We start from the raw sequence: 26,040 nt of genomic DNA on the forward strand, positions 1-26,040 counted from the left end.
ACCTCAAATGCATGCATTTAGTCCTATTAGCAGGAGTCGGGTAGAGTCCTCTACTTCTGCTAATAGGACTAAAATCATGCATTTGAGCAGAGCTGGGATGTCCTGGCAGGTCCTAGCAGACTGTTAGCAAAGTTGCCCCTCCGTACAGGAATTGAAGCCCCACCACTGACTTTTGTTTGTTTCCACATGTGAGTCCTTCGCATGCTCTATCTATTTTCCCGCCATAAATATATTCTCACTTCCAACTCTTGAAACTTCCTTTGTGAGTTTATTGCAAGTTTCTCATTAGTTACCAGCTGTGCAGTTTTGTTTCATCTCCCCTCTTCCCCCTTCAGGAGGTGAATACCTTTCAGACAATTACCTGTGGAGGAGACTCTGGCTGTCCCAGATGCAGCTGGTACCCTCAATCGATGCAATTAAATTTACTTACTCCTTAAGCCCCACTCTACAGGTTATTGTTTATTTGCCTAATTGGTTCCGCATGAGATGCTCCCCCCTCTATTTCTTGTTCTTCCTGGCATTCTGTCATTTGAACATAGAGGAAAGTTGATAGGGAAAGGAAAGAGGTGAAAAAATGTGGTCCCCAGGGAATATATCTGGTTAACATGACAGCTTCTTTTACGTGATAACAGTTTGTTGCTTCTCTGCAAGGTGGTAGTGAAACAAATGGATGCTGCCAAAATACTTTATTTGTGAAAGGTCCACATGCATCTCAGTGTATCAGCATACAATTAATCCATTCACTGATGATGATCTCCAATGCTGATCTCTTCCTTGGCATAGGGTAGTACCCTCAGCTATGGGTAGGAACTAGAGCACTACAGGCAAATTGCATAACCTGTGCATTATTTGTCAAACTAGAACAATGGTTTGCATTTATTACAGCATGAATGCCAGACTGGATTGAGGTATCTTGGGTTGGGTGCAGGGAAAAGGACTGGAACTGAAGCTGCTCTTCCACTCATAGGAAGAATCTTTCCATTCACAAAAGGACACCTTTGGATCCAACACCAAAAAGGGGGTGGGGAATCAATTACAGAGATAAAAAAAACACAAAGAAACAAAAGAGACAAAATGTTGTCTTAGGTGTGCCGCAGCAACAGTAACTGTACCAAGCAGTTACACAATATTAATTGTTGGAGATTTTCTCCAAAATGGATTGAGAACCAGAGTTACTTTTTCAGCTGCCATTTTCGCCTTCGGATTCAATCCTTTCCTTATGTGATGCCATGTAGTCACACTTTACAGTATGCAGCATTTTCCTTGTAAAAAAAAGCACCCCCAATTATGTTAAGAATTCTTCTTGCCAGCCCAGACTTCCAACTCAGCTAAGACCACTGATAGCTACTTCATTTGTTTAACATCATCACTTCTTGCAATTATCCTAGCACGATCCCTACATCAGTGAAGATTTGGGTAGGTGTTACATAGTTTGGTCAGATCAGGGATGGAGTCTTTTGCAATAAGCAAGTGAGGGTTCTACTGCTTCCATGATGCCTCTGTTTACATCTGAGCACCTATCAGATATTTTGGGATGGAATTGCATGTATTCTTCGCAAACACACATTTTCCAAAAACATATTTCAGGACTGTTTGCCAGTGTAATTATTTGCTTCAATGTGATTATGTCTGAATGAGACCCACAAAGAGAAATAATAGAATGCATTTGATTTTGTGGGGTTGATTTCAGGCCATTTGAAACACTGCAAGGTAGCAAACAAGTTTTCCACAAAATATATAGTTAGGCAGGTTTACTGTGGGCAGTCCTGGCTTTCTTAAAGGCATATATTTATGAAGTATGTGTCTCCAAGTATATGCGTTTGTGTGTTTTATATTTTTTGCTTGTATACTTAAAAACCACAATGTGAGAGGTGGTGCATAGTGAACAGAAAATAAGATTTCTGTTGGTTCCCACTCACCTTGCAAAGTCTGTGAGGATTTGGAATGTATAACAACTACAAGTCCCAATCATCCTCTCCTCCACTGAAATAATTCCAGTGTACTTAGTGTGGAGATTATGCCACAATTTGCCCTGCCTCTCTTGTGTATGGAGTAGCAAGAAAAGTTTTTAACATTACTGTATCATTGTACAGTTTAAATCCATGGCTCAGCATGTTAACTTTTTGTTTGTGTGTGTGTTTGTATATATATATATATATATATATATATATATATAGGCAGAAAAGGGTCAAATGCAAAGGAGAACAAAGACTAATGGGCTTAACCTATTTGGGGTTAATGAGATATTCAAGTAGTTTGTGGTCCATTTTCTATCTCACGGTATGCTTGTCCTTATATTTCAGCATACGATGAAGATTTTGAAGCAGATGAAGAGAAATCAGATGGGAAAGTTAATGAAGAAGGACAGGCTGGTGATCAAATGAAAAGAATGTCAAAGTCACCCTCAGATGATGAAAAAGATAATTTAGACCATGAAAAGGAGAATAAAAAGTCATCACTGAAAGCTTTGCGGGCCTCTGACAGTGAACGAGATGAAAGTGATGGATACACCGGGAGTGACTTGGAGGAGGAGAGAAAACAAGGTTAGTTGTTTTCCTTAGAGTGGCATAGAATGAATGGCCTGATGCATGTTTAACTTGTTACATATGCCCTGTAATGGGTTATCTATTTTGTGGTTCACATTTAAGTACCCATTTGAATTACGATTGCTAAATTGATACAGAATGTGCCAGTCAGCACAAAATAAGCAAAGTCTCCCAAGCTGCTTCTTTAAACCTCTTTTATCTCTCAGGTACTATATGAGAATGGCCATAGATAGGCGGCAGCTAGAAGAGGAAATTTGGGTCTCTCTTCTCCAGTGTGTGTGAAGACAGAAATTAAGCTCTCTCTTTCAGACCACTCCCTTTGTTCCTCTGGAAAGGTTTCAGTTTCACTCCAGAACCCATTAACTTGGACAGGAATTTATGATGCCCGTTGAGGAGCGCAGTGTTATAATTTCTATTTAAAGTGTGCCCATGCTCACATACCTTGAATTGTGGGTGCCCAACGTTGTGTAGAGTGGAATAGACCTCTGGCCTTCTCAAGCTCCCAAATATAGCGGGTGGGGGCAGGGGGGGAGAGGGGAGGAGCACACAGGGCTGGCCCAAGACATGTTGGCACCTGAGGTGGACCCCAGGATGACTCCTCCCCCTCCCTGCCAGGGGTGAAGGAGGCCAGGGACAATGCAGTGGAGTAAGATCAACATTGGGTTTTGTTGCCCTGGGTGGACCCTGGACCCTGCCTCCTGAAGCAGTCCCCTCACCTTGCCTCGTGGGTGGGCTGCCCCTGGGAGTACAGGTTTCCTTTTTTTACCTTGCCTTCCCCTCTCATCCTTAAGACCTCCCACTTACACAGTAAATACATCTCATGTACTGCTAATTTCAGACAATGTTTGATTACTGTGATCCGTAGATTATGGGCCTCCTCAGACACTTCTGTGCACTACTGCGAGACCAGGACCTTAGGGAAGGGGCCATTCCTGAGTGGTGGAACATCTCCTTCAGTGCAAAAGCTCCCAGATTCAACTTGATACTGGGAATGTCCCCTGTATGAAACTCTGGAAACCCTTCCAAGCGTCCCTATTTTCCAGGGACATCCCTGATTTGATCCTAGAATGTCCCGCTTTTCCCTAGGGCGTCCCTATTTTCATTGGAGAAATGTTGGAGGGGATGGAGTTATCTGACCCCCAAGCCGTCTAAAGACAATCCTGTATAGAGAAGTTATTTTCAATGTTTAATGTTTTATTACGTTTTTATGTATGTTGGAAGCCACCCAGAGTGGCTGGGGCAACCCAGTAAGATGTGTGGGGTATAAATAGGAAGATTATCAGTATGGAATGGGACGTCCCTATTTTCATCAGAGAAATGGAGGGTATGGTATAAGGCAGATTCCTATCAGGAACAGGCCTCGCGTGTAGTGTGCTCGCACTGCTAATGTGATATCATATCACCCTGTCCTGCAGTGTAGAACCCTGCACAAACTCCCCCCTGCAAGATCCTATATTTATAAACATCCAGACACCTGTAGAAGAGGCTACTTGGGGAGCTGACAGCAGTTGTTTGTCAATGTTTGTCAATGCTCCTTCTGTGTTCCTGTGTTCCAATTCACATGTTGCAATGAATCACTTGTGTCTTTTTGACATGAGCACATTCATGGTATTCTGTGGGTTCCTGGCTCGCTTTTTCCATTAAAAAAAAATAGAGCTAAAAGAGAAAGAGCCTATTAATTTGTAATGTATGAACTGGCATAATGTATGAAACTGTGTATAGTTTTCATCATATGAAAAGAAACATCTTGCATGGCAGCCTGTAGATGTCACTTTTGCATTGTAAAGTACCAGGCACCAAAAAAAGTACCACTGTATATGAAAGTGAGAACCCATAACAACAATTCTAAGGGCTCTCTCCTGCCATCCCTCTGGGCTCCATAGTAAGCAGGGCTTTCTGCAAGCCAAATTCTGGTCAGTGGTTGCAGCGTGACTCCATTTTGATCCAAGAATGACATGCCCACAACCTCAGGGCGATAAATATGCAGTCCTGTGCCTTCTGAGTTCTGTGCAGGGGACAAACACTCAGAATGATGAACCCTAGATAATTGTTACCACAAGGAAATTAAAATGCTGCGGAATTAGTTTTCAGTAGCATAAATAACATTTTTGGTAACCTCTGTCCTCCCCAGTCAGCATAACTGATGGAGATAATTATTTCCTTTATGTATTCTGAGCCGCACACCTTCATAAATAATCTAATGGGAAGCATGTATCTCATTTCCCATTCATTAATACAAACAGCGAAACGGGTCCAAAAGCTAGGCATGCTTGCAAAACAATGGAAATTGCAAGCGTTTTGGCTTTCCGTCGGCACAGACCTGATTTCTTCCTGTTTGTTTCTTATCCTGCTGTTTCTTTTTGATACTGCCATAACTTACACAACAGTTGCTTGTCAAAGTGGACCAGGCATTCTGTGTTTACTGCTCCCCTGAAATCTCTCCATTGAAATGCCTTCCATTTTGACAGGCTTTATCGGAGAGCTCTTTTCCCAAGCCAAACGTTAATGTAGCTTTTGTATTTGTATTTTCTGTGTGAAATAGGGAAAGGTAAAGCAGCTGACTGGGAAATGGACACTGCTGCGAGAAAGATCCAGTGTTTCTATAGGAAGCACAAAAGTCGACGGCAAACTCAGGGTGTCAAACCAGGTTTGCAGTTGGTCTGCATGGACGAATCTTTGTTCTGATCAAAGAGACTTTGATTTCTCTAAGCAGCCAGTGACCATGAAGGATAATCAGCTTGCAGCTTTGCTAATCATTTAAGAAATAATTACATGCTCTTTCTTTTTTAAAAAGCTGGTGTTGCTTCTCAGGCTTGTGGTCACATGGTACTGGGTGGTGTGTAGTTGCATTGCCTAAAAATATATATTGTGGCAGCCTTTGTTAATAGCTGGACTGATCTGATAACTGGTATGATTTAAGTCTTGGCAAATCATCTTATTTGGGGAATGAATTTTCCTTTTGCTGAAATTGCTAATAACTCTGAGGGTGCTCTTCCTCTTGGAAATGGCTTGGGTCGTGCTTGGGTCATGGATAGCTTTCTTTTATGCAGGCATCTATCAGGGCATCTGCCCTCTGCTTAGGGCACATCTCATCGTGGATGATGTACATCAGAGATTGGGAATCTGTGGCCTTTCAGAGTTGTTGCACTACAACTTCCATGAGCCCCAGCTAGCATGGCCAATGGTCAGGTTTGCTGATAATATCTGAAGACTACAGGTTCCCCCATCCCTGGTGTAGATTGTGTTTGGTGCTAGGTAGAAAGTCTTGCTTTGTGGCAGAGTCCTATCTAAACAGCTTTCTTCCTGCTCTTTCATTTTCGGATGCATAATTCACTTGCTTCTGATTAAATTCTCTTGTTTGGAATTCATTTATGTATTTTTGTTCCACCCAATGAATATTGCAAAAACGCTTCCTCATTTGCACAAATGGTCCACCCAAGTCATTAGGAGATGAAGAAGAATCTCCTTTACATAGCCTTACATTAATAATGTAGCTGCACAGTAAATACAGCTATTTGGAAACGTTTCCTTGCATTGGAGTGTGAATCGGAATTCAACTTCAGAATGGAGAGGTTTAACATAAAAAGGAACATTATTGTTTCTTTCTTGTTTAGGACCAGGGTGCTTTGGCCATTAGAAGCAGGCATATGTTAAAAAGTAAGACTTTAATCTTACAACACATATTTGGAAGGAAGTCCCATTGAGTTCTTTTGAGCAGGTAAACTCTGGATTATGCTGCAGGCAAGTTCCCCCACTGCATGAAGCTGCTATATGTTTTTCCACTTGCTTCTGTATGGAGGAGACCCAGGTAGCCAGGACTGATATAGGCTCCTCACAATTTACCTAAAGTTAAATAATGTTGACTGATAACTTTCAGTTTGAAGTATTGGGATTAGAAGAAGAGCCATTCCTGTAAATGTGCTTGCAGCTGGAAAACAGTGCTGAGGCTATAATAATAAAATAAAGAAAGGTATGTATTTATTGATTTTCTTTTTCATTTCACTCTGGAGGTACATAACCGTAAGTAGAAACTGATTCTAGATTTGCCTTGGTTGTTTGACATCACAATTAGGTGGACCTGCTTCTTACAGTAGAGGCTGAGGTTCCCTTGGAACAACATCAGATATGTGGCACAACATCAGATATGTATGATCAGACCAAAGGTCCGTGTAGTCCAGCCTTCTGTTTCTTATAGCAACCACAGCCACATGCTTCCTGGAAGACCCTTGAATCTCCATTGATGTGAAACTCAGTAAAATGCATGGACTACCTTTTAGAGTTGAGGACAAGGAAGGTGGCGTACTAAATTTCTAGCTGGATACAGGATTCGTACTCATGGTTATGAGTAAAGCAAATTATGGAAACCGTGTTTATGTTGTTATCTCATCCTTGGCTCATGTGAATGGTTTCTTTTAAACCATAACATCTTCGTGTGTTTTTGATGCATTTCATTTGCATTTGCATTTGCATTCTGAGTGATTTTGCCCTCACCATCAGTGCATTTGCTGTGGCACACTTTCTAGTTATTGGAAGGTTACGGTTTCGAATACTGATTTGCTTGATTCTGTAAGCAACTCACATTTACTGTGCAAACCTGATCCAAAGCTACTTTGCAATTCCTTCTGTGCTATAGGATGGAATGTAGCTACTCCCATACTCCCTCTAGAAGACTTAGCTAAGTCAGGAATGATATTTTTCTCCTGCGTACTTTTTTTTGAAGGAAATGTGAGTGAGCTCCAATATTCTCTTTTAATTATGAAGGGTCTACAAGGTATACAAAGAAATAATAGGTTTGAACATTGATATAGGTATAAGGAAATGAACATAGGATTAAATCGGCCTGTAGCTATAGTGGTCTGAAGTGGCGTGCATGAAGGAAGGCTTTGTTTGTGACACCTGTCACCGCTACAGTGCCTGTAGCACAAGTGTTCATGGGGCTGACTTGGGGTTTTCATTATTAATCCGCTACATGCACTCAATTAATTATATTAAGACACATAACAAGCTGCACTTCTGGATAAGTAACTGATGAAGCCAGTAGTAAATTTCTTTTGACTATTGTTTCCTCAACCGTATGCTTTGTACAAAAATATGCTTGGCTGCTCATGCGTGTTCTGCTGCTGCCGCTATTTAACATTAATTCAGCATGCCATTCATTAAGCAGTTTAAAAAAATAGTTTTGTTTTAATTGTGGATTTAACTGGAAGCCGAGTAGATCTTGGCCCCTATACTCACTCCCAGCAGGGAGTTAAATAATGCACTCTGAGTTTTACAGATGAACAAATTTCAGATAAGTAGCATTTAACAAAAAATCCTGACCCATTTTGTGTGATAGTAATTGATCCATTCAGAGCAGAAATCCCAACGAGATATAACTTAAGTGGAATGATCATGCTAATTGGATAGGCGTGACAGTCTTTATTGAAGTGTTTTATTAATAGCATGCAAGACTGGTTAGGAAATGTGTATGTTTTGTAGCTAGAGGCTGTAGAAATGAGATGACCAACCATTTTGGGTTAGCACTCGCTATCACTTCAGTGATTACAGTTTTCATCATCATGGGCAACAGCCATAGCTTTCTTTGTTTTCCCATCCAGAAGTAGTTCAGTAACTACAGCGAAGCCATATAGGATTGTCTGCGGTTTCAGAGGAGACTGCTTATCATTCAAAAGAGACTGTCAGAGTAAAATTGGATACGACAGACCCAATGTTGTGCCATGGACGAAAGCTTGGTTGTAAGTTTGTCGCTTGACAAATGCAAACAATAGCAGTCCACTTTGCAGTGTTGGAGTTATGTGAACAATTAACCGCAAATAATTAATTAGAAATGCCCCTGGGGACTGAAGGAGTTGATTCTTGAAATCTTATCTGGTGGGGAAGGAGCTGTAGGTTCTGAGATGGGAGCTGGAGATTGGGGGCTGCACTTGTGTCACCCTCAAGTATATATGCAAACCAAATCAATATTAGGGCATTTTATTTCTTCCTCCACTAACTGGAATTTCCCTTCTGTGGGTAAACCCACAATCACAAAGCCTCAATGACTGGTGACGATGAGGTGAGAAGAAATCATAAGCAGTGCCATTGCAAGATTGGAGGATAAATAGCAGTGTGAATACAGGGGTTTTAATCAGAACTGTGGCATGGGCAGGAAGTCACATCTCCCTTTCCCATGTGCGTGGTCTTGATCCTGAGGGATGCCCCCTGCAGATGTAATTCAACATTTAAAACTAGACACATTCATTGTCATCAATCCGTTTGCATTTGTCTGGGTTGGCCTTTAGACTTTGCTTTCTCCCCAACATTCATTTTGCAAGTATTGTGATCCCCCTCCTCCTGTTTGGGGGCCAGTAAACATTCTTGCCTCCCCCCCATGTGCATTCTGAAGTGGTATGGTCTAGGAATGCGTACTTCATGTATTTTGTCTCTGAGTCACATGTTGCATATTTGTTATCCTTCTTGCAATCCTTTGAACTACCAGAAACTGGTGGTTTGTGGCCAGTTTAAGCAGGAATCGCTGAGAATGTGACAATGATATGGCAGGCCTCTGCAGCTGTTCATGAGTAGCAAAAAGAGTAAATGTCCCATCAGTGTTCTAGTTCCATGCAATTGAAGACTACCTATATGAAGCCCTGCTCTTGGTTCTGATGTGCTAATAGATTAATCTCATTTAACAACCCTGTATCCCAATTGTAAACATAGTACTCTGCACATGAAAAAATGAGAAAATAGGTCAAGTAATTCTTTCTGTTGGTGTAACAGTGCTCTTTACAGAATGACAATAAAGCACCCATTCGGGTCATTTTTATTGACACAGTCTAAAGCCATTACTTTAGAAGTTTTAATATATCCGTTGGCTTGATTTGTGTAATGTAGCCCAACTGCTGTTGGTGAGAATTGGATTCTCTTACTTCTTGGAGCAGTTTTCAGCAAGAAACAAAATAAGTTTCTGTCTCTAGTGTGTTGTTCCACGCTGGAGGATGTGCTTCGGACATTCATTCCTAAGCAGATTTCCTTCCTTGCTTCAATCACCAGGAAAAATGTAAATTAGAGACACCTTCTGAAAACATTTACTAGAAGCCCATTTCTCCCTTCTTTCCACCATCCCCCAATATCCAGACTTTATTGTCTGTAAGTTCCAGCCAGTCAAAGGAAGCTCAGATACAGTATAGCAGTGCCCTGAAATACACGAAAGTAGCTGTTTTATTCACACCTCAAGATGGCTGAAAGTGATTTCACCTCTCACTGTCAGCATCCTTGCCATTGGCACACTTTGCAATTGTGGAGAATCACAGTTTCGAAAACTAACTTAGTTGATTCTATAAACAACTGAAGTTTACTGTACAAAACTGTTCCAGAGCTACTGTGAGATTCCTTCTGTGCTAGGATGTAACAAAGTTACTCCAAGACTCGCTCTAGAAGAAGACTTGGCTAGGTCAGGAGCAATAGCTTTCTCCTGCATGCTCTCTTTTTGAAGGAAGTATGAGTGAGCTCCAATATTCTCTTTTCAGTATGAAGGATATACATGGCATGCAATCAAAAAGCAGAGTGAAAGCTTTGAACATTGAGATGTAGCTATTTTCCTGAAACCTCAAGATGGCTGAAAGAGGCCTTTGCCTTAGTCATGACATGATGGTGACCAAAATAAACGATTGTGTGCAGTTTTCAGATTTTGTTAGAATGTTGCTTTCCCCTACGTTTCCCTTAAATACCATAAACAAATGAAAGGAGGGAAATGGGGCTTCTGGGCTGGCATCAGAACCCAGCATCCTTGGGCCTTTGATGCCCAGCAAGGCCCATCAATGATGCCTCTCCTAGTCCCCTCATCTTCAAACAGATTCTGGCAGGATACTCAAAGCAGCACAAGATAGCTGGGTCTATCTATCTTCCTTTTCTTTTCTCAGTTTCCCTTACAATGATGCTACCTTGGAGGCATTCTTTGAAATTAACATTTGCTAGGTCCATCTAGAGTGGTATTAAACTAGCACATCCTGTCAGTGCATGGATTTCTGCTTGCGCAGTGGGGCTTGCCTCCCTCTCCCCTAATACCCCAGCCCCCAAACCTGCTGCAGTGGGTTGGGGGAACAGATTTGGGGGAAGTGTTGTGGGGAGGAGAGAAGATTCCATTGCTCAAGCAGAAATCCTTGCACTGACTGAAGATTCGCGTAGTGGTACATTGGGTACCACCCATAGGGAAGAATTCAGTGTCTCACTATGTTATTCTGTCCAGACCAGCATTGTAGCTTGCCAAATGGAACAGTCTCCTCTGCATGCTGTTCTGGGGTTTCTCCTGTCCCTGCCCCGTGAACTAATTGTAGGGGAAGGGGCGGGGCACACAAGGAGAGGAGGTGGGAATGCCCAGTTGCACAAGTGGAAGTCCTTAGGTGGGCTTCCACTAACAGAACTCATCAGTTGAGTTCCACCCTTAGGGTTTTCAGTATATAGTTACAGAGGATTTTGAGGGACTGCAATGCACAGATTTCCTTGACTCTGTTTTTACTAAAAAATCAAAATAAAATTGAAATGACGATAGGAGCCTATCCTTCATAAATAATAATAAAACGATGGTCCGCTCCAATCTGTGCACTTTCTTGACAGCTTTGAATTTTAGCAGCTGGTGCAGGTCCAAATGAAGGCGAAATTTCTCCAAATGTGGAAGATTTTAATAGTGTCTCTAGATAAATGAGAAACGGTAATCCTTATTTTTCCATGCAATATTTTTGTTGAGCGCAGGCAGAGAACAGGTCAGAGAAGACTGAACGTATGGTTTTCAAATCCTCGTAGACCATAATCCTGTGAATAAATCAGGATGACTCATTAGCTGGAAAGCAGTGCAGGCTGTTTTTGCTGAGGCAAACAGCTATTTCTGTATCAGGCTGTTTATGTTTTCAAAAAGCCTGATAATATTTTTAATGACCTGGGTTGCTGAAATGTCTCATGGCCTTTTACACACTTCGAGGCTGAAATCTAATGCTGCTTTAAGGTGGCTTTTGCACATGTCTCAGAGGCAAATGGCAGCAGAAGAAGCGTGAATCACTCAAGCGCTCTGTTTAACCACATCCATATTCTTGTGTTCAGGGAGGAAAACAGAAAGATCCTTCCAGGTATGATACGCATTTTCCAGATGGATAGGTAGAATTATGCATCTTCTCTGTGTGTGCGTTGTACACATTGTCCCATCAGATGAGAACCTCCCTTGGGAGATGGGAGTGGAAGTATGAGTCAGTCTTTCTTCTCCTTTCACCATTTCTAAAGAACATTCAAAGAGACACTGAAGCTGAAGGTATATTTATTATTAAATTATTAAAAGTGTTTCTGCTTATCTTTCCAATCCAATAGATGGCACTCAAGGCCTCCTTTCATACATTTGATACTATTAGCTGGCACCAATGACAAGCTTAAAGCACAAGATGTGATAACGTTCCCTATGTCTGTGTTTTGACCAATGACAAGCTGCCATAGATAATTAAATCTTATCACTTTCCAGCCTGGTTTTTAATTTGCTGCAATTTTCTGAGGGAGCGATTTGTGTTAACCTACAACTGGTCCACACAAAATAAGACAGGCATGGGTGCCTTTTAAAGAAGCTGTCTCTGTGTAGCATGTTGAAGGTTTCCCCTTTTCTTTTTAAGGCTATGGTGACATTTTAAAGAAACATGCTACCCCACCCTGAAGTATGCAGCAAATTTCTATGTGTGTGCCATTGGGCTGCCACAGGAAACATTCTTTAAATGACCTTCATTTTTTGCGCTTGTTTGCACCAGCCCTAACACGTTTCTTCTCTTGTATTATTACATTACCATGTGGATTAATGTGAAGACTTGCCTTGAAAGTCCTGATTGATGAAGATAGGCTAGTTGGAGGAGTGAGATGCTCACATTACCTCTGGGTCTCTATCTGCTTTGTTGCATATCTCCTTAAGTCACCAGGAGTGTTGATCCAGTATCCTCCAGTAACACCCATCCCCCCAAAATAAAACATCCATTCAGTATCTTATGCATGTTAATATTTATCAAATCCATTAAGTGACGCTGTCCATTTGTTAGAGTGCTGAATCTGGACCAGTTTTATTGAGTTCTAGCTCCAATTGGTTTACTGATTGACTATGTACATTGATTAGCTATATGTTCTACAGCCTTGCTTCCCATATGGAAAAGAGAGATTTTAATGACCACCTCACAGTAGTGTTTCATTCATTCTTATAATATTCATTGGAAAATGCTTTACATTACAGAAGTGCAATGAAAGAATAAAGAAAACCCTGCATTTTTGCTCAAGTAAACACGTTTTCCTCCCCGCTCCCCTTTACAAAAGAATCACAAGCCCTGCAGAATATTCAGAGTAGCACAGATGGAAAGAATAATTTAAAATATTAGCAAAATTTACAAGTAATTATCGGAAGCAGGCAGGACATGAAAGGAGCTCAGAACTCAGAACTGCATTTGATAGAAAACACAAGAATATAATATGTTACAGTATTGATTTTAGTTTTGTCTATAACGGATTTCCAATGGATTCTATTATTCAGTTGAAATGTTAGGTATTTGCAAATGAATGAACTTTGTTTGTCGAGGATTTATTGCAAATGAAATTAGAAGCTGCAGCATTTTATAAAGTGATACTGAGTAGTCCTTAGTCTGAATCCGTGCTTGAGCTTTCCCTTAACTGGGTGGCATTATCAGAAAAGACTACATAAGTGTCCAGTCTGAGCAAGGTGTCTGCTCTCAGATCTTGGGTACAGTGACAAGGTTGTAGAGCAAACAGAAAAGGATAAGGCTAGAGCAAGTCAGGTCTGAGGGGCCAAAGGTAGGGGCATAATCAGTGCAAGGGACATGGATAAACTAGGGCTAGGACAAGGTATTCATCACAAAAAAGTTGTTTGGACTGATGGGGCAGCTCTCAGGCCAGACCATTATAGGCCCAGGTGTGCAGGCATTGATTGACCTGTCAATTCAGCTGACAGCTAATTCAGTCTAGTTGGGGCTCACGTCCTACAGTTAGGGCTTAGCCTCACTTACCCTTTGCCCCACTCTTTCCAGGCACTGGTTCGTGCTTAAAAGCTCCATGTCCAACCTTTTTTTAAAAAAAATGCCTGAGAGCTTTCCCCACATAAAACTGCTCTTTAGTGCTCCATTGGAGCAAATGTCAATTCAGGTTTTTTTGCTGATTTCCTGGGAAAAGTGGAGGAAAGATAAGTGTGGAGAAGCGCTTCATCTGCCTGGTTCAAGACCTCCTTTCCTCAGTGCCTTGCAGTAAATGAAATACTTTCTGAGATCCCACAGGATCATCTTGGTCCTGTGATATCTTTCCTGATTTGCCGTATACACTCAAGTTGAGTTTCTAACATTGTGGTCTTAAACAACTCCCAAGCATTTGGAGTGATTTGGCTTTTCAATTTCTTTTTTACCAACCTCCTCATTTTGGGGACATTTCCGCTTTTGAAATCAAATGTGACCTTGTTGGATTTCCTTGGTGACCTAGCCATTTACATGTATATTTAATTTTACAGCTTAATGGTCACAGTTCCCCATTGGCTCAACAATGCTTAAATCTTGCACCAAGTCCTGTATGCCACTCAAGATTAAGTCTAGGGTCACTGTCCTTCTGGTCAGTTCCAACACCAACTGTTCTGGAGCATCGTCATTTAGGATACCTAGAATTTTTATCTCTTTGTCATGACTAGAACACATATGTAGCCAGTCTGTGTGAGGGTAGTTGAAGTCACCTCTTACTACAATGTTTCCACTTTTAGACGCTACCTTGGTTTCATTCATCATCTCAAGGTCTCCTTGAGCATTTTGCCACTGACCTAGCAGCTGCCATTTTATTCTGAATTGTAATTTTATTCCCCCCTCCTTTTTACACCACCTTGTGCATGAAAGGTGTTACAGATATATTTCAGAAAAAATAAATATGGTTACTGATTTTTTTCTGATACTGTGTTTTAGAACACAGGAATCATTGAGCAAAAGCAAAGTGAATAAGGATTTCAGCAAAACCATGCATTTTCATCTTAGGCACAGGCGCTGATGTTGAAGATCCTTAAGTGAAAGACCCAGGCAAACACACCTCAGACAGACAACTCCTTTTAAAACGAGTTACACCCCCCCCACCTTAAATACAACAAGAAAAGGAAGCAGATAGATCACTGCAGTGAAAGCAAGCCTCTCTTGCCTGGCATAAAAGTAACTAGGGAATATTGGAGACAGCTTTATGCTGATCTTTAATGTACCCATAAGAGCATAGGCAGGAAGTTCTTAACCACTCAATCCCCCAGAAATATTTTAAAGAGTAGATGCCTAGATTGAACTCATTCTTATAAAACCTGGTGCTTTAGCACTAACCTGAAGGGCTCTCACATCCCCCTAACAACACTTTGCGCTGCTGTGAAGGGAGGCCTGTTTCACACACAGCCCTAGGTTTCTCCACAAGACCCTCCAAGCAATGATTTCAAGCGCTGAGAAGAGGTAAGGTGCCACTGAAATGAAATTGTGTTTTACTCTTTGTAGACAGGAAGGTTGCACGCTCCCTCTCCTCCAGCAGCATGCCATACAGCAGTGAAAACGACTCTGACCGCGAGACAGGAAAGCAAGGCCGCAAGCGAGAGAAGACCGACAGACATTCAGGGTATGAAAGTGAAACCACAAAGACCCAAAGAGAGAAAGGCCAAGGAACCGATGTGGAGGAAGAGCCAGACATGGGGGACGCCCCCAGCAAAGCAGCCAGAGACGTGCCACGCACCTCTCACAAAGTCAGGAAGGCAAGAAGTCAAGACTCAAGTCCAGGCAGTGAGGAAGGCAAGGTTGTAGGTTCGGTGCACAGGAGTGTGAGGGACGACAGGGAAAAGGATGTGTTAGGGCATTCTGAACACAGCCATCGAGCAGAGACCAGAAGCAGAGGACCTTCTGAAGATGAGGATGAAGGTGGTAAGTATGGTCTGCAGTCAGAACTCTGATGGGTCCGTTGCATACAAGTGTGTGGCTTTGCTTGTTCCTGACTGACTGCATCATTTTGCATTCTAAGCTTTGATAATGGCATGTGAAACACAACATTGTATGTTAGAACGATGTGATTCCCCCCTCCCACCCTCAGTTTACTGTGTGTGCCAAATTGCTGGCAGTGTCATGCTCTGAAACGTCCATGCCATGCTGTTGTTTTGGGTGCTATAATTGTGGTCTGTGTGATTTAACATGTAAGGCTTTGGCGAGCTTTCCTCTTGTCTCCATCACTATCGTTTGCGTGGCATTTTGTGACAGCTGAATTTATTACTTTTCTCGATGGGAAACGGAGACAAGCAGGTGAAATGGATCTGAGATCAAGCAGTGCCCAAACTTGATTGCCATCCCGTCTGAAAGCACAGCTGGAAAGGCTATTTATCAACATAGGGAAAAACAATTGCATCAAACGAAGTTAATCAGTGTATACTTCTTGTAGGTTCAGAGACATAATGACATCTAAACCACATCTTTGTGTGCTTTTATTGTTTGGAGTGATGAATGTGTGAGACACGAGATAAAAGTTTCTGTTCCACCTTTTTTATTGTGAGATTATGGACAAGTTTCATAGCTTTAAACTTAGCAAATTAAAGATAGGAGTATAGGAGTCTGCCTTATATCCAATCAGACTATTCATCCTATCCAGTATTGCCAACTCTGACTGCCAGCGACTCTCCAAAGCCTTAAGCAGAGGTCATTCATATCACCTGCTATCTGACCTTTTAAACTGGAGATGCCATGAAATGAATTTGGGGCCTTCTGCACACAAAGCACGTGCTCTATCAACAAGCTATGGTATAGCCCCTCCCCTAAAACCATATATATAATTATTATTATTTTGGTTCATAAAATGCATACTGTTTGCACAATCAATTCCTATTTTTTCTGGGTCTAAACCCCTTGGAGGGAAAGAAACAATTAAGGTGTGTAGTATTATTATTTTTAACTGTAGTAAATCATTCTAGTCACTTAATATCAACCCATAGTGATGCAGACACGAAAGAAAGCCATAAGTCATGCTAATTCTTCTGATTTGTATTTTTATCTGCAATCATCTGGTGGTGAATTATACAGTGATCTTGCTTCCTATTAATAGACATTGATGGTTTATTTCTTATTGCTTTGTGCTGTTCAATGGAATAGTTTGGCATGTGCAGAATGTTATGAAAATTGGAATGGTTTGCAGACATCTTTGGGCTGGGTTGCTTTTCATTGCCTTGCAATTTGTTATGTATCTCACATGGAGGAAAATTGAAAAAAAGAGAGTGAAAAGTACAGTTCTGGATGATTATGCTGAATTATTTATGGGTGTTTTAGTTGTTTGAAATCTTTCCCTTCATCCATATGCTGGATTCTCAATGTGAGCAACTTCCCAATTAGACTGTTAGATGAGATGAATATTTAAGTACTGTTGAAGAATGAAGTTATTAACCACTTAACAAGTACACACATAGGATTAAGTGCTCTAATACAAAATGGAAGCATGGAGTAATCATGTGGGTTGAGTTAATGGCCTGCCACAGATTTTAGTGCAGAAGGGTATCATCATTTCTGTTTAGCTCAGATTTCTGAACATGGTAATTAAACAGTTGTTTGATAGTCCTGGATCTGAATTAACATAGCATTTAGCAGAGGATGTCTCCAGACTCTGCTGCTGTGGTAGCTGGAGGTGTTGAGATTTTTGCCTGGCTACTGAAATTATCTTCTGCCACTCCCTTTCTTTCTTTCTTTTTTTGGATTTTTTTTTTTTGCAGTCTGCTGAATGTCTGCTTGAATAGGGTTGATCATGGCAGATATAGGGGGAGACAAAAGAAAAGGAAAAACAAAAATAAAACATGTTCAGTGGACTTTATTTTGTAGCAAGAAAGAGAAACCCCCCTACAGAAGCAGGCTTCCATGTATGTTGAGGGTGCGGGTGTCCATTCTGGATGAGCATTTGGATCTACATCTACATATTGTGAGCTGCCTTGGGTCCTATACTGGTAGAAAGGCAGGACTGAAATAAAATAAGTACATCTCAGTAATAACAATAATATTACTAATTTTATTCTTTATACTCCACCCATCTATCTGGGTTGCCCCAGCTACTCTGGGTGGCTTCCAGCACTTATAAAAACATAATAAGACATCAGATATCAAAAAGCTCCCAGTACAGGGCTGCCTTCCGATGTCTTCTAAAAGTTGTCTAATTATTTGTCTCCTAGACACATCCAGACCCTTCCGCCACTGGTTGTAGGCAGCATGACTAGAGTGGGATAGGTGCCAGTGTGTGCATAATTTATTGCAGCATCAAGCCTCTCACTGCAATGACCTACCTGTTTCACCCACACTGCAGAACTGGAAGAAAATCATCCTTACACACCAAGTGGTTTAAACTCCTTGTGTACAAGACTTGTTCACAAAGCAATACTGGGGAGGGTTCAGATCCCAATGGGGCTAGTGTGTACACCTAGGCAGAACTCATCAGGCTTCCAATTTTAAAGAAATCTACACTAATGCCAGAGAGCTTTGCAACTTTCAGCAGTGATTTCTTTTTATATACATGTCGTTTTGGAGACAAGAAGAAGAAAAAATCTTCTGTTTCTGTTTCGGGAATAGTGGTTGCTAAGCTAATAGGAATGCAATATTAATAATGCATACTCTGTTAAGAACAAGTGAAATGTAAATAAACTTTATTGCATAAGCACTGAGGTTACAATGAAAATATTAGCACAACTTTAAACTGTGTCATGGCCTAATAAGAATGTGCTGGAAATGTAGCAGAATAGGACATGTTGCTTCTCATGCGTTTAGGAATATCAAATGTTTGTTGAAGCATGGGGATTTGCATTCGGATCTGCCCAGGCATCAAAATGAGATGAAGCTCACAAGCTATTTAACCTGTTTAGAGAATTGATGGAATCATTGGAATTGCATCTGGAAACTTAGTATTGAAAAATGTCCTGAGTTTATCTGCAGGTTTTCTATTGTCTTGTTATTTTGGTTTGAGTGCAAATTAAAAATATTTCTGAACAAAAAGATCACCTTATGATCTGATGGTATTTTTTGTAACTTGTGTGTAGTAGTAGTAGTAGTAGTGGTAGTAGTAGTGGCAGTTGTTGTTTTGTATTGTGGAAATTCCACTGCATGCAATTTTAATATCTGATAGATGGGATGCTATTTGCTTTATGTATGTGTTTAATGCATCCATGTGGGTGACATGGATTTTAATTGGCATCCTTAATTGCTAGTAGAGTAACCTGTAAGCCGATGTGTGATCAGCATTTCCCCAATTTCTCTCTTTTGCTCCCTGTTTTGTGATTGTTGTGCTATTTTTTGAAGATGGCAAATCCGTCAAAGAGAAAATAGCTGAGGCCATGGAACATGATCGACTTTTGAGTTCTGAACCTGAACCAAGTGACTCCAGTACGGAGGATGAGGAGGAGGAGAGCATAGATAAGAAAGATAAACATAAAGGAGATAAACATAAAGGTAAAATCAAATGATAAAGCCTTAAGTGCCACAACCCATTCCAATACTGGAATTGTTCTTTTTATTTTAAACTCTCATCTCATCCTTCTTTTAATTTCCTTCATTTTGTAGGTTTGATTGTGCCTGAATAACTAGCAACAAGAAGGTTGCTTGTTTAGGCTGTTTGGAGGCTGGCTTGTGTGTTTGAGTGTTTTTGTGTGCTTTGCCATGTCTGATACAGCAGATTTCTTAAATTCTTAAAGCTGCACTGATCAGACTTGAACCACCAGGTTAGAATGAATCCACCTTTTAACTAGTATTCCCATTAAGGAAGAGCAAGCAAGCACCAAAAAATGCTGCCTTTTGCTAGATGGTATGAGGAGATGTGGAGCAGAATCAACAACGTATGTCCTGCAAGTCCGGTTTGAGCCTTAATTACCCAAAGTCTACTTGAAAGTCTTGGCCTACGTGATAGATAGGCATGTGCTTGATTAGACTAATGGAGGAGGATAAAGAAGAAAGCTTTTGATGTTTCCTCCTACTTCACACTATACTGTACAAATTTTACAATTTCCATAAACAATTTTGTCACTAGGGAAATGGTGGTTTTTCCTAATAATACTGCTTCACTCCCCTCACTACCTCCCTTGACCTTCTGGCTGAATTATAACCACTCTTTCCAGCTCTATTCCCCTCAGATGCAGCTTTTTGATTCCAGGATTTGTCTGGTATGATTGCATTGTTCATTGAACATCACACATAAGGGCATAGATGGATGCCATCAGCACTTCAGCTCCTACAATTTTTCCTGCAAAGTGTTTAGATTATACAAGCATACAAGTCAGGAAGAAACCATTTCTCTGTATAGATGTCAATATGATTATTTCCACTCCTTTATATCCTTTAACATTTTAGAACATAATTTATCAAACGTAGTTTATCAAGCATAATTAATAACATGTAGGCTTGTGAAGTATCTCCCAACTTAATGACAACAGCTCCAATAGGAAAAATAAAGTTAGGCTACAGCCTATATACCCTTTGCTGGGTGGAAAATTGGACATGCATAGGATTGGACAGCCAGTTCCACTACTGAAATCAATGAGAACAGTTAATCCCAACCTGCATAAATTTCATTAGTATCAAATGCACTTTGTACAACGAGTCTTTTTTTGATCAGGGTGTGGAGTAGTGCTCCCCTTTCTTTTGATACTGGGGTCCCAGTTGTTTTTTGAGTACTCCATTCCCACTCATGTGTGTGTGTGTGTGTGTGTGTGTGTACGTATCAATATTTATATGCTTGATTTAATGGCTGCCAGATGCCTTTCATCTTCAGCAACTCTTCACTTGGTATGGAGCTATTCTGCAAGATGAACTTGCTGTCTGAGTATTTATATTCCAGTTTCAGTGACATGGCTAATTTCTTTCAATATCTGTTCATGGGCAAGGCTATTGGGAAAAGAAGGGTTGACTGACAACTTTCTGCTTATATAGAAATTGCTGCTTCTAAAAAATGTGGGAGGGGGCAGAAACATGTGGCAGTTTCTTAAGCAGGACAAAATGGGTCAAAGCAGGAGAAGGCTCCCTCCTGCATTATTGTGCCTTGACCTCTATAGAACCATGTGGGTCCAGAAAATTAACATGTCCAGTGTATTCCCACGAGGTAGCTTCCTTCACACATCAGTCCCTCATGGGTTTATCCACACAATCTAGCCCACAAGTTGTCAGTGCAGGATCTCATCAGATGATTCACAATGGCTGAGCCAAGCCATTCTCTGCAAGGAAGGTTGAAAAATATGACACCTTTCATTGCAATGTATTTTTTTTTAAGAAAAAGCCCAACCCAACACTGATAGAGTTATCACAATTACAACTCATGCTGTGCTTATTTTAATAGTGCCAGATGGAGCTTCCTTGGCAAAAGAATCGAGAGCGCTTGAATCACAGAAGGTTGCGGGGCAAGTGGAACATGCAAGACAGATGGTGGGCAAGGAAAGAGCACTTGACGAAGAGGAGCTTGCCGATGAGGAAGGCCCCGAAGAAACAGCTTTGGGAGAAGAATTGCGAGGCAAAGATGTAACAGCTCGTAAAGCAAAACGAGCAGGAAATAAGGAGCTTGCAGAAGAACTGGAGGAAGAAGCAGAAGCAGAATCAGATTTGGACAATGCTGAAAAAGAAGTCATGCATCAGGAAGGAAAGGCAGCTGGGGGAAAGGCAAAAGCAGAGAAAAAGCTCAAAAAACCAAAGAGTTCTCTGGGGAAGGGAGAGAAAACACAAGATGAAGAAGAGGCTTTGGGAGATGATATGGAAAGTAAGGAAGGCAAATTATTGAAGGGAGGTGTGAAGGACAAAATGAAAATCCAACTGGAGGATGGTTCTTTTGTGGAAGGAGAAGACATGGCTCCGGGGTCAAACCTTGAAGGGGTTGTCTCCACAGATGAGGAAAAAGCAGCTGTTTCTGGAGCCCTAGTATATGGCGGCAAAGGTGTCAGACAAGGAGTTTCATCTGAAATGGAGGAAATAGTCCAAGACATTTCAGGCCTGTGGGGGGGTGAGAGCCAAAAAACATCTCCAGAAGTGAAACAGAAGAAAAAAATCTCTAGAGATGAAGGTTCAGCTCAACAGAAAGTAGCACCTCGGGTGGGTGAACGCTTTTCGGAAAGTGAGGCTGAGGGGGTCGTTTCAGCAGCAGAAGATGAAGAAATGAGAGACCAGGGAGCAAGAGTAATACGAAAGGCAGAGAGGTCAGCAGGCAAGCCGAGTTCAGAAAGAAGGGCTGGAAGAAAACCACACTTAGAAGTGAGAGAGAAGAAAAGAATATCTAGAGATGAAGGTTCAGCTCAAGAGGAACTAGAACCTTGGGAAGGTGAATCCTTATCAGAGAGTGAGGCTGAGGGAGTCATTTCAGGAGCAGAAAATGAAGACACTACAGCCCAGGAAGCAAGAGTAATACGAAAGGCAGAGAGGTCAGGAGTCAAGCCAAGTTCAGAAAGAAGGGCTGGAAGGAAAACACACGTAGAAGTGAGAAAGAAGAAAAGAATATCTAGAGATGAAGGTTCAGCTCAAGAGGAACCAGAACCTTTGGAAGGTGAACCCTTGTCGGACACTGAGATTGAGGCGGTTGTTTCAGCAGCAGAAGATGAGGATATGACAGCCCAGGAAGCAAGAACAATACGAAAGGCAGATAGGTCGGCGGTCAAGCCAAGTTCAGAAAGAAGGGCTGGAAGGAAAACGTATCAACAAGAGAAGAAAAGAATATCTAGAGACGAAGATTCAGCTGGACAGAAACTGGAATCTGAGGTGGATGAACCCTTGTCGGACATTGAGGCTGAGGGGGCCATTTCTGAAGCAGAAGATGAAGACACGACACCCCAGGAAGCAAGAGTAATACGAAAGACAGAGAGGTCAGCAGTCAAGCCAAGTTCAGAAAGAAGGGCTGGAAGGAAAACACACGTAGAAGTGAGAAAGAAGAAAAGAATATCTAGAGATGAAGGTTCAGCTCAAGAGGAACCAGAACCTTTGGAAGGTGAACCCTTGTCAGACACTGAGATTGAGGGGGTTGTTTCAGCAGCAGACGATGAGGATACGACAGTCCGGGAAGCAAGAGTAATAGGAAAGGCAGAGAGGTCGGCGGTCAAGCCAAGTTCAGAAAGAAGGGCTGGAAGGAGAACGCATCAACAAGAGAAGAAAAGAATATCTAGAGACGAAGGTGCAGCTGGACAGAAACTGGAATCTGAGGTGGACGAACCCTTGTCAGAGAGTGAGGCTGAGGGGGTCATTTCTGGAGCAGAAGAAGAAGCCCAGGAAGCAAGAGTAATACGAAAGGCAGAGAGGTCAAGAGTCAAGCCAAGTTCAGAAAGAAGGGCTGGAAGGAAAACACACGTAGAAGTGAGAAAGAAGGAAAGAATATCTAGAGACGAAGGTTCAGCTCAAGAGGAACTAGAACCTTGGGAAGGTGAACCCTTGACAGAGAGTGAGGCTGAGGGGGTCATTTCAGGAGCAGAAGATGAAGACACGACAGCCCAGGAAGCAAGAGTAATACGAAAGGCAGAGAGGTCAGGAGTCAAGCCAAGTTCAGAAAGAAGGGCTGGAAGGAAAACACACATAGAAGTGAGAAAGAAGGAAAGAATATCTAGAGACGAAGGTTCAGCTCAAGAGGAACTAGAACCTTGGGAAGGTGAACCCTTGACAGAGAGTGAGGATGAGGGGGTCATTTCAGGAGCAGAAGATGAAGACATGACACCCCAGGAAGCAAGAGTAAGACGAAAGGCAGAGAGGTCAGCAGTCAAGCCAAGTTCAGAAAGAAGGGCTGGAAGGAAAACACACGTAGAAGTGAGAAAGAAGAAAAGAATATCTAGAGATGAAGGTTCAGCTCAAGAGAAACTAGAACCTTGGGAAGGTGAACCCTTGACAGAGAGTGAGGCTGAGGGGGCCATTTCTGAAGCAGAAGCAGAAGATGAAGACACGACACCCCAGGAAGCAAGAGTAATACGAAAGGCAGAGAGGTCAGCAGTCAAGCCAAGTTCAGAAAGAAGGGCTGGAAGGAAAACACACGTAGAAGTGAGAAAGAAGAAAAGAATATCTAGAGATGAAGGTTCAGCTCAAGAGGAACCAGAACCTTTGGAAGGTGAACCCTTGTCGGACACTGAGATTGAGGGGGTTGTTTCAGCAGCAGAAGATGAAGACATGACACCCCAGGAAGCAAGAGTAATACGAAAGGCAGAGAGGTCAGCAGTCAAGCCAAGTTCAGAAAAAAGGGCTGGAAGGAAAACACATGTAGAAGTGAGAAAGAAGAAAAGAATATCTAGAGATGAAGGTTCAGCTCAAGAGGAACTAGAACCTTGGGAAGGTGAACCCTTGTCGGACACTGAGATTGAGGGGGTTGTTTCAGCAGCAGAAGATGAAGACACGACACCCCAGGAAGCAAGAGTAATACGAAAGGCAGAGAGGTCAGCAGTCAAGCCAAGTTCAGAAAAAAGGGCTGGAAGGAAAACACATGTAGAAGTGAGAAAGAAGAAAAGAATATCTAGAGATGAAGGTTCAGCTCAAGAGGAACTAGAACCTTGGGAAGGTGAACCCTTGTCAGAGAGTGAGGCTGAGGGGGTCATTTCAGGAGCAGAAGCAGAAGATGAAGACACGACACCCCAGGAAGCAAGAGTAATACGAAAGGCAGAGAGGTCAGGTGTCAAGACAAGTTCAGAAAGAAGGGCTGGAAGAAGAGCAAGACTTGAAGGCGTGGTGGCCAGTGCAGAAGGTGCAGTGGAGGAAGAGGATCTAATTGAAGAGGAGGGTGAGGAAGTTGAAGAGGGAGGGACAGAAGTGATTCTGGGATCTGGAGTGGTAGCACCTAAACAGAAACAAAGAGTAGGAAGAAGGAAGACAGAGGCAGAAGGAGAAGGAGAAGTGGATTTTGAAGAGACAAAGGCAGGGAGGAAGGTGGCAATTAGAAGGAGGACAGAGGCTGAAGTTTCAGGGCAAGAGAGAGAAAGGGGGTCTCTGTCCATGGCACATGAGAAGGAAATAGCCCATGGGATGACCATCACAGGAAGCCCAAGGGTAGCCGGTGTGACAGAGGCATCACACCTATCCGAGCCATTCACACAAAAAGCAGCATTAGCAGAAGGAGGAATGGGCAGTAAAGTCAGCTTCCAAGATGAAGTGGAAAAAACACTAAAAGAGTCTGTGGCCGGGAAAATGTCACCTGACCTGGAGGTGCAGGTAGAAGATGCAAGCGATGAAGTAGAGAAGGAAGAGGAGGCATATTACACAGGAGAACCAACGATAACGCTGCGAGATGTGGAGGAAGCTCTGTTGGCAGGGATGCAGAAGTTGATAGAACAAGTATCGTTTATGAGTGAAGAAGTGGAGGAGGAAGAGGAAGAAGAGCCTAAAGAACTTGAGGGGGAAGTTTCAGTAGAAGAGGCTCAAATGCTGTCTCACAAGGAGGAGGCTGGGAGGAAAGAAGTTTTTGCAGCTGTAGTAAAAAGAAAAACATGGGGTGCTCAGAGCGACAAAGCCATGGAAGCAGGTACTGAAGAGCCTGTGGAGGAAAAATATAGAAACAAACAGAGGAGAACAGGAGAGGAAGAGTCTCCAGAAGAAAATCTGCCGGTGAAAGAAATTGTTCCCAGCAATGCACAACAGCCTGAAGGACAGCCGCCAGTAAACTTCACTTTGCAAATGATCAGCCTAGAATCTTCTCGAACATCTGACTAAGAAGAAGGGACTAGGAATGAAGGTAAGAGAGAGAGAGAGAGAGAGAGAGAGAGAGAGAGAGAGAGAGAGAGAGAGAGAGATGGCCCCAATCCAAAGAGTTGCTTTAGGCCTGCCTAAGTGTTTGCATTAGCCAGTTAGCCATACATGTGTGTGTTTGTGTGACTTTTTTCCTTTGAATGGCAAACACTCATCCACAGGAAATAATAATAATAATAACAACAACAACAACAACAACAACAACAACAACAACAACAACAACCTGTCTTTGAAACTCACCTTACTTCGTTGCCTCCATAGCTATAACTCTGGAGCAGAGTGCATGAGCCAGCTAAAGTTCCACCTTTCTTGACACTAATTTCACTGGGGAGAGTTGAACATGCACTTACTCATTTACTTGTTACAAATCAATAGGAGTTGAAGGGTGCTTGATTTGACTTTACATGGCTGGTTTTTAAAAATAATAATAAAATATCACACAGACCTCCGTCTCCTTGGAGGAATTTGGAGCTGTTTGCATATTGTTTGGGCTGGGGGCTCCCTTCAGGACAGTTTATGGGGCCAGACTGCTTAATGGCTGCGGTAGAACTGCTCAGTTTTCCTTCAGACCATTTTATGAGCCTATGTGTAGCAGGCTAAAATGACAAGTTGGGAAATATATATATTTTTTTACACAGTTTTCTAAACGATTCAACCCAGTTCCTTTAGATCATGAAAATACTGAATGGTAGACCTGATAGGAGCTATTGTTCGTACAGTGGTACCCCTACTTACGCACACCTCTGGTTACGTATCCTTTGGGATGTCAGGAGCTTGTCCTACACTCGAGTAGGACCCTG

At 42.0% G+C, this 26,040-nt stretch overlaps 1 protein-coding gene across 4 annotated transcripts in view; it reads left to right on the top strand.

Annotated features, from left to right (window-relative positions):
* The window catches only part of ERICH3 (glutamate rich 3), a 62,158-nt gene that overhangs the window by 34,269 nt on the left and 1,849 nt on the right, over window positions 1-26,040 (top strand). For all 4 annotated transcript variants that reach the window (XM_053392044.1, XM_053392046.1, XM_053392048.1 and 1 more), the window contains 4 exons: window positions 2,304-2,543; window positions 15,053-15,469; window positions 18,860-19,009; window positions 20,886-25,226. In XM_053392044.1, the coding sequence (XP_053248019.1) occupies window positions 2,304-2,543; window positions 15,053-15,469; window positions 18,860-19,009; window positions 20,886-25,204 (5,126 nt within the window). In that variant the 3' untranslated portion in view covers window positions 25,205-25,226. The remainder of the gene's footprint in view (window positions 1-2,303; window positions 2,544-15,052; window positions 15,470-18,859; window positions 19,010-20,885; window positions 25,227-26,040) is intronic.

The sequence above is a fragment of the Podarcis raffonei genome, chromosome 6 (genome assembly GCF_027172205.1).
Source record: "Podarcis raffonei isolate rPodRaf1 chromosome 6, rPodRaf1.pri, whole genome shotgun sequence".
Lineage (NCBI taxonomy): Eukaryota > Metazoa > Chordata > Lepidosauria > Squamata > Lacertidae > Podarcis > Podarcis raffonei.